General features: G+C 34.8%; 1 protein-coding gene across 1 annotated transcript in view; it reads right to left on the bottom strand.

The window, feature by feature from the left end:
* Window positions 1-147: 147 nt before the first annotated feature.
* Window positions 148-14,417, bottom strand: part of LOC149796792 (uncharacterized) — a 29,371-nt gene continuing 15,101 nt past the window's right edge. The window contains exons 10-17 of the mRNA XM_089961443.1: window positions 13,275-13,412; window positions 12,661-12,795; window positions 7,523-7,660; window positions 5,175-5,309; window positions 3,907-4,044; window positions 3,005-3,142; window positions 1,346-1,498; window positions 148-522 (exon numbers count right to left, since the gene is read on the bottom strand). Coding sequence (XP_089817569.1) covers window positions 468-522; window positions 1,346-1,498; window positions 3,005-3,142; window positions 3,907-4,044; window positions 5,175-5,309; window positions 7,523-7,660; window positions 12,661-12,795; window positions 13,275-13,412 — 1,030 coding nt within the window. The 3' untranslated portion in view covers window positions 148-467. The remainder of the gene's footprint in view (window positions 523-1,345; window positions 1,499-3,004; window positions 3,143-3,906; window positions 4,045-5,174; window positions 5,310-7,522; window positions 7,661-12,660; window positions 12,796-13,274; window positions 13,413-14,417) is intronic.

Genomic DNA, 14,417 nt, shown 5'->3' with positions numbered 1-14,417 from the left:
TATTAATTTGTTTTTGTTTGTATATTTTTTTAAATACGTATTTATTGATTGTATTCAGATCATTTATTTTGATATCGTGTAATCTTCCATGGAAGGAAATAAAGATGATGATGACTGCGCAATAAAAACAAACAAATCCAAAGGGTATACAAGTGAAATTACATTTTATTCATTTTAAAACACAAATAACCGAATCTTTAATTATTAACGATGCCAAACTTAACACTGATATGTCACCTGAAGGCTAAAATCCAGGTAGATAATCCGTTATTTAATCCTTGTTGTAACTAGTATCACATACAACCTGGGTCCTCTTGAACCAGAAATAATCCGGTCAGAAAGATGCTTGCTAAACGACACAATTACTAAACTATATATGACGCATGTTTATTTGTTTTGTTTCCTCAATATCGATGAAGCCTGGAATGCAGCAAATGCTAACTTGGAAGGGTTTTTGTTCTTTTGTGTTATTTTTTAGTAGTAGTTGATGCACATTCACCGAGGTGAGCCAATTTCACGCGACTGAAAAAAATAAAGTGATTGTTAAAGACTGGATTTTAAATTTAAATGAGCCATTTGTATCCGTACATTATATATAATTGTATAAAAATTTTAATCAACGACAATAACACACAAGTTCACCTGTTCATGTTATTGCATCCTCTTTTTATTTTTTTCAGCTTAGATATCAAATAAAGGTTTTAGGGGCCCCGGTTGGTTGAGTGGTTTAAAGCGTTCGCCTTTACCGATCAATGTCATGTCACCTCTGCCCGCTTATGTCTGAGTCTCATGCTTGGTCAGTGTAGATGTAACAGTTTCCCGTTGGTCAGTGGTTCTTACCGAGGCTTTCCCGGGTTCTTCTCTCACCATTTTTCTGGCCGCCATTTATAGCTGCGCTGAGAAATGGCGTTAAACCCATAACAACAACTCGAGGTGATAAATTTTAACTTCCATGCTAAAGGTGTTCATGGAACTGTACGATGTAGTCTGTCGTTCATGTTTTGCCCCAATCATGCATCATGGCGTCGTACGTCTTTTCAACGTTGTTCATCTTAGCTTCCAAAACCATGCATCGCGAACTTAAGCATGTACGAATAATAAAGACAAATAATCAAATATGTGTGCCATTACTACCAATGTTAAAAGCTACATTTCGAAACTGACCCCTCCGGTCGTCTAGTGGTTAGAGCGTCCGCATCTGATGCGGGAGGTCGCGAGTTCCAACCCCAGCTGAGTCCTGCCAAAGACTTATAAAAATGATACTAACAGCTTCCTCGCTTGCCGCTCAGCATTAAAAGGTTAGTGTTAGGACCGTATGTCTAAAAGGAAGTATGAAAATACTTACAGGCATTCCATGTTGCACATATTTCCGTACGTCTGTCCGTCTTGACCACAGACAGGTTGGTACATAAAGGTGCAGATGCAGGGAGCATCCTCTGTCTCCTTGACCATGGGGACAATTTGCTTGCATTCACCTTGGTAATCCATCTCTGCTCCACTGAAATTCAGGCAACCATGAGTATTTGTTGTACATTTGAATGACTATGGAATATCACATTGCAAAAAGTCAGAATTTTGTCTGGGTTGAGGGTTGTTGGATTGTGTAATGCTCTTTTACGTTAGTCTTATTTATTTATGCTTTATCTTATTTCTTAATTAGTATATTCCACGTTGCACATTGGAACTAACATCATACATTTTAGAGATGTTCCACATGATACACAAAACTTGTCAACACTAAAAGTCCTATGCCATCGATTGACCAATATTTTGGTTGTTTTGTGATAATTAGCCTTTATCAGAATGTTTACCTCTGCCATCACTGAGACAAAATCATCGTTCTTTACCATGAGACTCGAAGCAAGGTTGGAGATTTAACTGGTTCTATTTATATCTCATATTTTCTTCAATTTATTATGTTCATCTTTTGTGTACGGTTTTGTTTTCATTCATGAAATGTACACTTACATTAAGGCAGGACTCTGAAGCAGACACAAATTCAAAATTATCAGAAATAAGTCCTTTTTACACAGCTTCAAATCTGAGAATTCCATAAAATGGAGAATGTATAAACTCTCCTTGTGAAGAGAAAGGTACATGAAAATGTATGTATCTCAAAGCTCTATTTTAAATCCCTTTTATTGATATGCATGTGAAAATCCCAGTTATATTTACCAGCTAATACAAAAGTAGCAGTAATAAGTACATGATAAATGCATTATCTCCATTAGATGAGATAATATATATATATATATATATATATATATATATATATATATATATATATATATATATATATATGGATAAAACTAGTGAAAAACGGATATATTGCACTAAGTGGGTGAAAATTCATCCACGAGATGAAAGATATCGTTATCCATTCGTAGCAAGCACATTTTTGAAAAACAAATGTATTTTCAAAGCTATTGCCTATCAGGATGTGTTGTATAACAAATTTAAGAAGCCTTTTTCTTTCTAGATCCATGTGGATGTCAGCGGTTTACCGTTTATATCCTGCTGGGTTTTATGATTATTCTCATAGAAAATATAAACAGTAAACACATTTCTCCTTCTCGGTTCGAGTAAAATAGCAAATTAAGACTGACACTAATTCACACCTTGTTGAATTTTGAACTCGTTTCTAACGATATGCAGCCATATTAACCTCTGGAATAAAATATCGTCTGTGTATAATTACAAATTTCATGGCAATAATGGTATCACTGTATATCGATGGCCAGTGAAAAATTATATTTTTTCACTCCAGTGAAATATTAAGATTATTTCTTTATAAAAAAATCCAGTAATTCACTACATAGCATTATATATATATATATATATATATATATATATATATATATATATATATATATATATATATATATATATATATATATATATTTTACCTCGTTAAATAAGCGATCATCTACTATAACTAAGAGACGTTTGCTCCAACAACTATTGAACAGGACAAAAAAATGTATCTTTGTGACTTCACCATTACCTGCATTTCATGGTGCACGTGTTGCTATATGTGTTGCCGTCCTTGCCGCACATTGGTTCGAAGTTGTAAGGACAGACGCAGACACTTTCAGCTGCCCTCTTCACCTTGCACTGCCCCATGTGGGCCATTGCAACACCCCTGAAATGAAATTTCAACAATAAACTATAGGTACGCATTATGAAATTGTGTGGGAACATTGTGTTCTGAAGGACTTTTATTTACTAAACTTCACCAAAACTGGAACTGCAAAAGTTATTTTTGGGGTTGCATTTGATATTTGTATTTTGTTGGTTTTTGTTGTTGTTGTTGTTTTTTTTTTTGTTCTGTTCTTGTCTTTTCAAGCTGGTCTACTATAAAAGAAACATGGGGTTCGTTTGATCTCACATGAGTATTCCTGTGGAATCAGATATGAGCGTGTTAAGATTATAATTCCACGCTTCGCCTTATTTTTGCTTGCGTTGTATTACGTTGTTATATTTTTCAACATGGTAGCTGTTTGATCAATGTCTCCATTGGCCTTGGCATTTAGTTTGATACACTATCAATGGTATGACATTTTACTGTAGTTTGTTCGTTTTGTGTTGACCTGCACAAACATAACCAGCTACTGTTCCGTATTAGAATTTCTGCAAACGTTCACATCGACGTTTACGTCTTGACATTGAATTTTCACCTAACGTTCACATCAACGTTTATTTTCTACACGAGATCTAGATTTATGGAAGTCACACTAACTCAGTACAGCGTCGGACTCGTAATTCATTCGATGCGAGTTCGATACCCGCCCAGACCAGCTAATGCGAAAAAGTGTTTAGAAAATTAAAAATAGCTTTATGACATTCAAAAAGAAGAATAGATATCGCTCGTAAGATTCACCAAGAACAAAAATTTGCATAGTTTACTTGCACTTGAGGGCACACTCGTTTCCATAGGTGTGACCATCAGCGCCACACACGGGGTTATATTCCATGGTACAGACACAAGCGTGTTCAGCAGAATTCGTCGCCTTGCACTCTCCTTCATGAGCCAACTCGACACCACTGTAAAAAGTTACTACATTATTCTTGGCGAGAAATGATACGATATTGAAGTTAAACTCTCTTTACCAGACCGCTTTGCAACAGAAAAAGAAAATCTGTTGTTGAAGAGATTTCACTAGCAAATAGCAAAAACTCGACGGTGAAAAATTGCTTGATAGAAAACGTGGGAAAGACTGGTTCTAAGAGCTGCTGATGGGAGGTTCGACTTGACTTTTTATACTATGTCTTCAAGAATCTGGCTACAATCAGGTTCCTCTTGTATTCTTGGAACGTAAGGACAGCGATGCGTTGGTTGTTCTTTTGTTTTTTCCTTTTCTTTCGGTTCGTAGCTCACCTGGCCGCAAGATGAAGTGAGCTTACGGTATGTACTTCATCTGTTAACATTTTTATTTAAAACTTCCCCCAAAATCCCTTGAACAATTAGCACTTGATTTAATAGCGACTGTTGTCGTATTAATGGCTGTCAAAGTTGTGCAATTATGTACCGATTCCTCATCATATACGGGTTGGTTTTGGTGTTTTACGACACAGGAATACAAGAATTATTTTTTACTGCCAAGGCAATTGGAGCAAAGTGGATTGTCAAAGAGCACATCACAATAGTCTATATCGTACGATCAATTGGTAGGATTTGAACCCGCACAAAACAATCACAAAACAGAATTTTACCAAATTGGACAGAAAACATCCCGACTCAAAGGGCTTTTTGACTGTACAAACGTTCCCAATCCTTCATCAGAAATAGTCGCTAATAAAAATGTTAACGACTTTTCGCTAAAATAATTTTACCAAGTTTGCCAGAAAGAATCAATGTATAAAAGGATTTCAGACTTATTCAAATGATGCCGATTTTCTTTCAGATATAACCGTTGTTACTTAAATAGGTGGGGAGGTGAACGGAGTTTGACCAACTTTTATTGAAGTTCATTTCGTATCAACTAACGATAGCTATCATTTGTAGATGGTAAAAGTATTTAGAACATATTGTGCAATTAAGTTACATGTATGTGTCCACAAATTAGGGTTTACCTGCAGGTATCACCTAAAATAAGGACCTCCAAATGGAAACACATGTTCCCCGGCGACGGCCTCAATAGTAGCTAATAAAGCTGAATCTCTTTTAGACTTACCTGCATTTCATGGCGCAGTCGTTACCATATGTTTGTCCATCCTTTCCGCACACGGGCGTGTAGATCATAGGGCATACGCATCCATTGGTTGACCGTTTGGCCTTGCATTCACCTACATAAGCCATTACAACACCTCTGGAAAACGAAACATTCGTACCCCTTAAAAGCGATGACTGGGCCTAATTCGCAATTGGATTCAAACTACTATATAGTTATCACATTTTCTTTGCAGATCTAATTTAATAAAATAGACTTAAAGAACAGGTAAGCATCTAGTGGCGAAGCCATGTGGACAGAAGGATGTTTAAACAAGTATTTTCTCAAAATTTTTTTAACAAAACCAAATAAGATGATTTTATTCCCCAATTTTTATTTTTTACACGAAGCCTTCATTGCGTTGTCTTACTTTTCTCCTGCTATTGGCCGAGTTTTATCGGTGCAAATAATTTCATTTTCCTTTCGTTTTTATCTCACAGACTCAGTTCACGAATGATTTAGATTTCCATATACAAGTTGACTTATTAGTCCTACCTTTTTTTTCGTTTTTTTACTATGTTCTTTCTCTGGGTTGAACGCCTGACTAAACTGCGCAACATCAAATGTTAAATATTTTATTACGTTTAAAAATTGTGACATCCTATATATTAGACAAATCAGTCAACAAATATCTAAACGTATGAACCATCAAAGATCAGACATAAAAAATTATATTTATCATTCGTTTTCATCTCCTGTTGCCATACATTTTAACGAGAGTTCCCAAAGTTTGAACGATTTTTCATTTCAACCCCATATATATATATTCTTATGTTACGTGTTTAGGCTCCTATAAACAGTAAAGAGTGAAAACAACAAGGTTTGAAAAATATACAAGTTTATTTCACTGGAAAAATTATGTAAAATATCCAAAAATAATCCAAGAATAATCCACGAATAAATTTTTTGAAGTCCTAATAATAAAATGGTCCTATGTTCGTGTCCTGACGAAGAATCCAAGATGGAAGACGATTACGTATGCTGTAACCTGTAGTGATGGAGTCTACAGTTCCTTGTAGAAACAAGAAATATCCTCCGATTTTGGAAATCTGAATACATTTTTTAAAAGAGCTGTCTTTGTTCAAGAATTTCACATGAGTACACGTATTTTCCAAGAAAAAAGAATTAATCCTTTTAAGTCCAAATAATCTGGAGAAAAATTAACATATAACTCGAAAACTCGAAAACTGGTCACAGACACTTTCCAGTATAAAATAAAAGCCCCAGACTGAAAATATCTCTCCAAAGCAAAGGTCATATCGTATTCTAAAACGCAAAAGGTGGGTCACGTGATCATCTTCCAGAACCTCGTTGAAATTATTAACCTGTTAAAAATAACGTACACCCAGAGTGGCCCTGACGAAAATCAATCATTTTACTCTAAGAAATAAAATTAAAAAATTGTTTACATCTTACACCAAGTAGTCCCATCATGACCTCGACAACAACCAGTCATTTAAAAAAATAGAAAATGCGTGGTTGCTACTAATTTTGAATTAAGGTAAGGATCTAGGTCAACACCTGGTGTTTACTAAAACGAACAGTAAAGATTAAACAATTTTCTGGAAACAGTATCATCTCCACTGAATAAATTTTCATTACAATAGCATGTAATGAAAAATAAACAAAACATTTTAATCTGACAAACAAACAATTACATTGAAATAAATATATATTAAATTAGATATATTTAAATCAAATATACACAAGAATATCTCTCTCTCTCTCTCTCTCTCTCTCTCTCTCTCTCTCTCTATATATATATATATATATATATATATATATATATATATATATATATATATATATATATATAATATGTTATACTCTTAAAACTATCTTAATTTAGGGATTGGCATATGAATTACGTCCCTTTTTTCCAATTATTTAAGAATAACTTTATATTATTCTACTTTATGGAATAACTTAAAATAGTGAAAGTGTTAACTAATACTATAACAATAATTTAACTGATTAATTTAAAAAGAAGAAATATCATAAGAAAATGATTAATACATTTTAATTTATTTATTAAATTTATATTTATATTTATTGCAAGTAGTATGCGGCCATTAAATAGCTGGAGTTCTGATAGACTAATGAACAATCTTCAAATACTAAAAATAGATATAATATATTGAAATTAATACATTATACATAATAATAAAAATATTAATAAAACTGGCTATATCTATGTGTTCGTAAATTGACTAAACAAAACGCACATTCACTGATGCACACACACATACACACAGCCACACACACACACACAGGTACACACACGCGCACATACCGATGACCCTATAACTCACCTGCATTTCATTTCACATTCATTTGCATAGGTAACATGGTCAGTTCCACAAACGGGCTCATAAACCCGAGGGCAAGGGTCAGGACAACTGAACTCTTTCGGTGTGTGACAGGATCCAGTGTGCTCCAATTGAACTCCACTAAAAATGTAAACAAAATGTAGTACTAACACATGTCCACACGTGATATTCTATCTGAAAATATAGAAATCCACTTTCTTGTTAATAGAAACCATGACAAGCTGTTTCGAACGTGATCTCATTTGTGACGTAATGAGGCAACTCGTGACGTACAGCTACATAGAATGACACGTAGACAATTTCTCCACGCATTTTTAAGTTTCGTTAAAAATGATATTTGGAATAACAATTCATTAATGTCATAGATAGTTTTAAAGCACGTTTTGTGTGCGTGCGTTCGTGTATGTATGTGTGTCTGTGATTAAATAACAACGCAAATTTGATAACTCAGACACACTATCTTATTCTTATGGGATCTCAACAGAGCATTCGAATGCTCAAATAACTCCTAACTTGGTAGCGTTTTGTGCAACATGGCGCAGTGTAGTACACAGTTCCGACAATATTGAATTCGGGTGAGAAAAATTTTGAATAAAATAAGTATAGGGTAATATTATAATTCTTCATGTCATATGGACTCTACGTGTGACATGCCGGTTAAAATTACGAAAAAGAATTGAAAACAATTTCTTTTCTTTTCCTTACTTCAGTTGGAGTAAATCGACTGGTTATACAATAATTGACCTGCTAGTTTCATCCATATTTTGTGAGTACAGTATATTGTTAGTTTCGTTCAAAGCTTATTACAGGGAATCAAATGTTCACTAATTCTTTCTCAGTGGGTAGGGATTTAAACATAAGCTTAGAAAACAAATAGACCACGGCTTACTTTGATATGATGACAAGATTAAGGAAAGACAAAAGGGGATCAAATTAAATAAAAGAAAGAAAAATAAGTCATGCCCAGCCATAGGAATAATCAAATTAAAATCAAACACATTTTTTTCCTACCCTGCTTTACCTTCATCATACTGATAGCGTGATAAAACTAATCTCCCTGCCTTTTATTTAATTACTCTATTAATTAAAACATTAAGTCTCCCAATCAGCTTACATGCAATATCATCTTACAACATAAAATCACAAAACAGTTGTAAAAGCATATTAGGACTGAGCAAAGGTTGAGTAAAACTTTAAAGCCCAACATGTTAATGCCTTATTAGATCAGAAGCGCTTATGGCCACTAGAACAAACCACATCCTTGATTAAAACATACCCCAGTTTACACTGTTTCGTTAACCTTTAGATTTATCAATACGATATATTTGTGTGGTGTTATTATAACAACAAATTTGTCATCGATGCCCCCCCCCCATAAAAAATTAAATGTACTATTTTTATCATGTGTATTAAGAAGTTATTACTGTACATACATTAGCTTAAGTGTGTGTGTGTGTGTGTGTGTGTGTGTGTGTGTGTGTGTGTCCTTTTTTCAACTTTGCAGATTCAATTAGATGAACACGTTGGTATTATAATAGACGATCCGGCCTAAGCTGATTCTTTTTCCCAAATAATCGACATCGCCTGATAAGGATGCCTTATTCGAGGAATGTTCTTAAAATATAAACGTTGTTACACTAAGTGAACTACGTGGCTATAGATATGTGTCCTCATATTTATCTCTAAAAAAAAGTCGCTGTTTAAATAAAATATATAATAAACATTAGTACTTGGCATCGGGTCAAATGCAAAAATCGATTTTTAATTCATCATAATCAATCAGCTATTTTAATCGATTGGATATATTTTCTCTAAATTTTTCATGGAATGTAATGTACTTCAAAAACAAAATTATAGTATAGCTCATTGAACTTCAGGGCGCACTCTTTTCCATAGGTGTGACCGACAGTGCCACACACTGTACCTATCAATTATTGTACCTATCCATTATTGTACATATCCATTATTGAACATATTCATTATTGTACATGTCCATTATTGTACATATCCATTATTGTACCTATCCATTAATGTACATATCCATTATTGTACATATCCATTGTTGTATATATCCATTATTGTTCATATTCATTATTGTACATACCCATTATTGTACATATTCATTATTGTACATATCCATTATTGTACATATCCATTATTGTACATATTCATTATTGTACACATTCATTATTATACATATCCATAATTGTACATATTCATTATTGTACATATCCATTATTGTACAAATCCATTATTCTACATATCCATTACAGTAAAACTCTCTTTACCAGTTAACTTTCAGACTGAAAATAACAAACATACTGCTTGTAAAAAAAGATGGCCGTGAAAGACATTTCGCTAGCAACAAACGTAAAATATAGATGGAAATTTGCTGGAAGGAAAACATAAGCAAGAACTTACGAACAATGTATATGTTGTCGATTTCGAATATATTGGGAGGTTCGACTTAGATTGTTTATCCTATACGTTACTGATTGGTGACTATATTGAGATGTTCGACTTGGAGTGTGTATCACAACATATGTTTAGGATCTAGCTCTTGTCTTGCGTCGTCTGTTCAAAATGTCATTTACAACTTCTCACAAAACACATCACCAGTTTGCACCTGATTTTATAGGAAGAACTCTGATACCATTGGCTGTCCCAGAAAGAAAGCGAGGAGAGTTGTAACGAAGAAATCCGGGCACAGATAGCCAGATACTCCATCGATAATAGTGTTGCCAAGGCAACCCGCGCATTCAGTAGCGATCAGTGAGACCACTGTACTGAGTATGCGAGACCAATACATACAGTTAAAAAAGCAACGTGGGCAAGAACTTTCTATGTTACCCAAATCACCCCAGGGGAATCCTTTCATGCTAGGAAGCATGCTTGATGCGGAGATACAAGATTGGATCAAGAAAGTTAGAATTAATGGAGGAGTGACCAATATTAGGAATGTAATGGCTGGGGCACAGGCTGTGATCATCAAACATTGCTCTCAGCCAGCTGGCACGTTACGCATCACAAAGCATTGGGTGAGGTCGTTACTTCGCCGTATGGGATTTGTTAAGCGGAAAGGAACGAAAAGCATAAAACAGCTGCCCGTGATTTTGAAGACATTAAGAAAACGTTCTTGGAGAAAGTTAACACTAGTGAAACATCACAATATTCCAGACTGTCTTATAATAGATTGGAATCAGACTGGTACCAGGTGTCGACTGCACGATGGAGGACCTTGGATCTAAGCAAGTCCGCACTTGATGACAAGAAGCCGACTACGATTTTACTCGCAATAGTAAAATCGGAACTCTCCTGTCATTTACGCAGGGAAGACTGGCAGATGCCTGTCTAAGGGTGTTGTTTTCCCTGACCAATGGGATGTGACTCACGCAGACTCACACTGGAGTATCGAAGAATCTACGACACGTTATGTGGACAATGTCACTATTCTAAAAGTGGACAAACTACGTGACTGGCTTCCCCTTGTGCAATACAGTCAGTAAGCAGTGGCAATGTCTGATGTGTTTAGAGCCCACCAAAGTGCGAAGATGCTAACTAAATTGAAAAACAGTGGAATCACTCCTTTGTTTGTGTCTGTCTCTTGTGCAGACCGACTTTAATCACTAGACTTGACAGTAAATAAAGAGTACATATAAGAATTAAAGTGACACTTCCACGAGTGGGTATGCTAAACAGGCCATGGACGCCATTACGGAAAATGAAGATGTTACTGGTGACGATCAGTGCACAGTATTAGTAAACCTTGCAACTTCGTTAATCAAGCCAATTCACGCTGAATGGATAATTGTAGCTCACGCGACAATGAGTAATAGATCGGACTCTAATTATCAGTGGTTTTGAGAAAACTGGATTTGTTTAATTCAGCAATATGGGGATTATTTACCTGAGAATCATTAGTGAGTACCATACGACTTGATTGACACGATGTTGAGACAGTAGCTTTGTCCAAAAATCTGTGAAGTGTGAGTTTTAATACTCTGCTGTAATTAATGTATATGCATAGTGTTTCATTAATAATAGTGTTTCAAGAAATAGTTATGGTATTTTACAGGATTGTTGTTCTTTTGAATTAAATATGCATAGATAAAATGATATGTGCGTTCAGAAGGATTTAAATGCTTCAGTTGTACTCGAATGAAGGATCGATTTGAATAAGTTTTAAATGTAATTTTCATATACTGTTATTTTTTGTTATTTTTTTTTTCATTTTCAGTATTACTATTGCTTGACTGCTTATGTTTTATCTCTATTTTCTCTCTATCCTTACTTACCTCACATAGCGATTTAAGGCAGTGAGTGTAAAATTACAGCTGTTGGATACCTTATCGAACGTTTGCATTGAAGCAATATAAAATGATTTAGAATTCTTGTTTCAAAAGGTTAAAAATAATAAAACTCACGTAAGATCTAACATTTAATTACCAGATTATAGTATTCACCTTGAGTTATCAAATACTAGTAGCTGTATAAATCTACTGGAATAAAACACTGTCAGAAAACGGGGTGGGGGTCATCATCCTACTTGGCTCATTTTTTGTTGGGGATTTAAATTCGTGGTTCAGGGCAACAACGAAAACCACGAGAAAAGTTACCCCACGATGATATTACAGTACTTTAATGGACTGCTACTGAAATTTTTTTATGTATGACCTTATAGAAACAATGCGCTGCCTGAAGTAAAACCTGGAGAATCATTTTTCCTTTGTGAGAAGTATGAAACTTTAAAGCCGCACATTTATCTAAAACGTTGAGCATCGCGTGCTACATATTTGATTTTCACAGCGCATTAATGTGAATATGTTTAAGTAGTGCTATGGCCAGTCGATTCAAAGTTCACGAGTTCTACGCATAAGGAAGCAACAGCAAAAACATGTCATTGTATGAAGATATCACACTTAATTAATGAATGTCATATGAACGTAACAAAATCTGAGCTTAGAGAATTCGAACGAGATAAGAAAATTAGGGTTACGTCAGCACAATAATGGCTATAACGTAAAATGAGTACCTCAAATGTTCTGAGGAACAAAATGACATAGATACATTCCTGGCGACAGCCTCAAGAGTACATTGTGTTGAATCTTTTCTAGACCTACCTGCAATTCATGGTGCAATCGTTGTTATATGTCTGTCCATTCTTTCCGCACACGGGCATGTAGATCAAAGGACATACGCATCCATCAGCGGACCTCTTGGCCTTACATTCGCCTGCATAAGCCAGGGCAACACCCCTGAAGAACGAAATATATGGACCGATTGAAACTTATTTCTGAGTCTACAACAACATTCTGGAAATGTAGAAGGCAGGAAGTCCCGACTAACGCATTTTTTCTCAGCTAATTTGTTTTCTTTTTGTGAAATAAAAAATACCTGAGATATGATATGACAAAATATTGAGCACGAAACTTTTATTATTCTGGTTAAAACCGTAGCAACTAAATGCATGCTGCGTTCTCTTACTGTTTCGGAGCTTTTATCGGATGTGAAATAATGTGATACATTTAGCTTTTTATCATCTCATAGACTGCTGAATCTCTAATGAGTTACATTTTGCATATATACAAGTGAATTTACTACCAGGCTAAATGTTGTCCTATTACCCTGGACAATGCCTGGAGTCATGTTACCGACTAAATCTACAACACATACATACATGTACGCACACATAGGCACACACACACGCACACACATCGATGACCTCATTGCTCACCTGCATTTCATTTCACACTCATTGGCATAGGTAACACCGTCAGTTCCACAAACGGGATCGTAAGTCCGAGGGCAGGGCTCAGGGCAATTGAACACTTTAGGTGTGTGACACGGTCCAGTGTGCTCCAATTGAACTCCACTACAATTGTTATAAAAGAAAAGGGTTCCTAGCATATTTCAGCAGGTGATACGCTATCAGATATATAGAAAAGCAACTTTCTTGTTAATAGAAATCATGTGAAAATGTTTTAAAGCTTGGCGCATATGTGATCGAAAGACGGAAATCGCGGAGTACAGCTACATAAAATATCACTTAGACGAACTCTCCACGCATTTTTAAAGTTCAACATGTAAGAAGTTAGATTTCGAATACCACTTTAGTTCATTAATTGCATGCATAGGGTTTACATCACATCAGCACAATTCTGACTATATTGTCGCAGTTAATAGGAAATTATTGCTTCAATATCCGTTCACACTTTATGTGGCAATCTAATTCATATTGCTACATTTCCTTTCGAAAATCTTTGAAAGTGAAAACGAATTGGAAAACATTATCTTTTATTATGTTATTAGTTTCGTTCCAAGCTTAGGAGATCAAATTTTCACAAATTCTTCCTATTATTGAGTTGAGATTTCGAAGTGGGGTCAGACAATAACTAGACTACGACTTACACTGATACGGTGACAAGAGGAAAGGAGGGACAAAAAGGTTAAATTATATACAAAAAGAAAATTAACTCATGACCACCTATAGCAAACACGAAATTAGAATAAAAAACATTTCTTTTTTTCTTCTTCTTTTTCTACTCTGCTTTACAATCTGAGTAATGCGAAACTTGTATAATAACCTCCTTGGCTTTCATTTTATTCCAATATTAATTTCAGTATTATTTATCCCAGTATATATTTATTGCAATAATATATTACAACATAATTTCACAAAACAACTATAAAAGCATACCTGGACTGAGCAAAGGTTAAGCATATAAAACCTTTAAAATCAAACAATGTTAGTGCCATCTTGGATTCGCAGTAATTAAGGCCGTTACAACAACTGACATCCTTGATTAAAACATAACCTAGTTAGGATTGTTTCATTACGATTTGAATCTTTCAATGTGATTTTTTTATAGTGTTATCG

Source organism: Sinohyriopsis cumingii, chromosome 6, assembly GCF_028554795.1.
Source record: "Sinohyriopsis cumingii isolate HCF-2022 chromosome 6, ASM2855479v2, whole genome shotgun sequence".
In the NCBI taxonomy this organism is placed as follows: domain Eukaryota; kingdom Metazoa; phylum Mollusca; class Bivalvia; order Unionida; family Unionidae; genus Sinohyriopsis; species Sinohyriopsis cumingii.
This window is presented reverse-complemented; position numbering and strand designations above follow the sequence as displayed.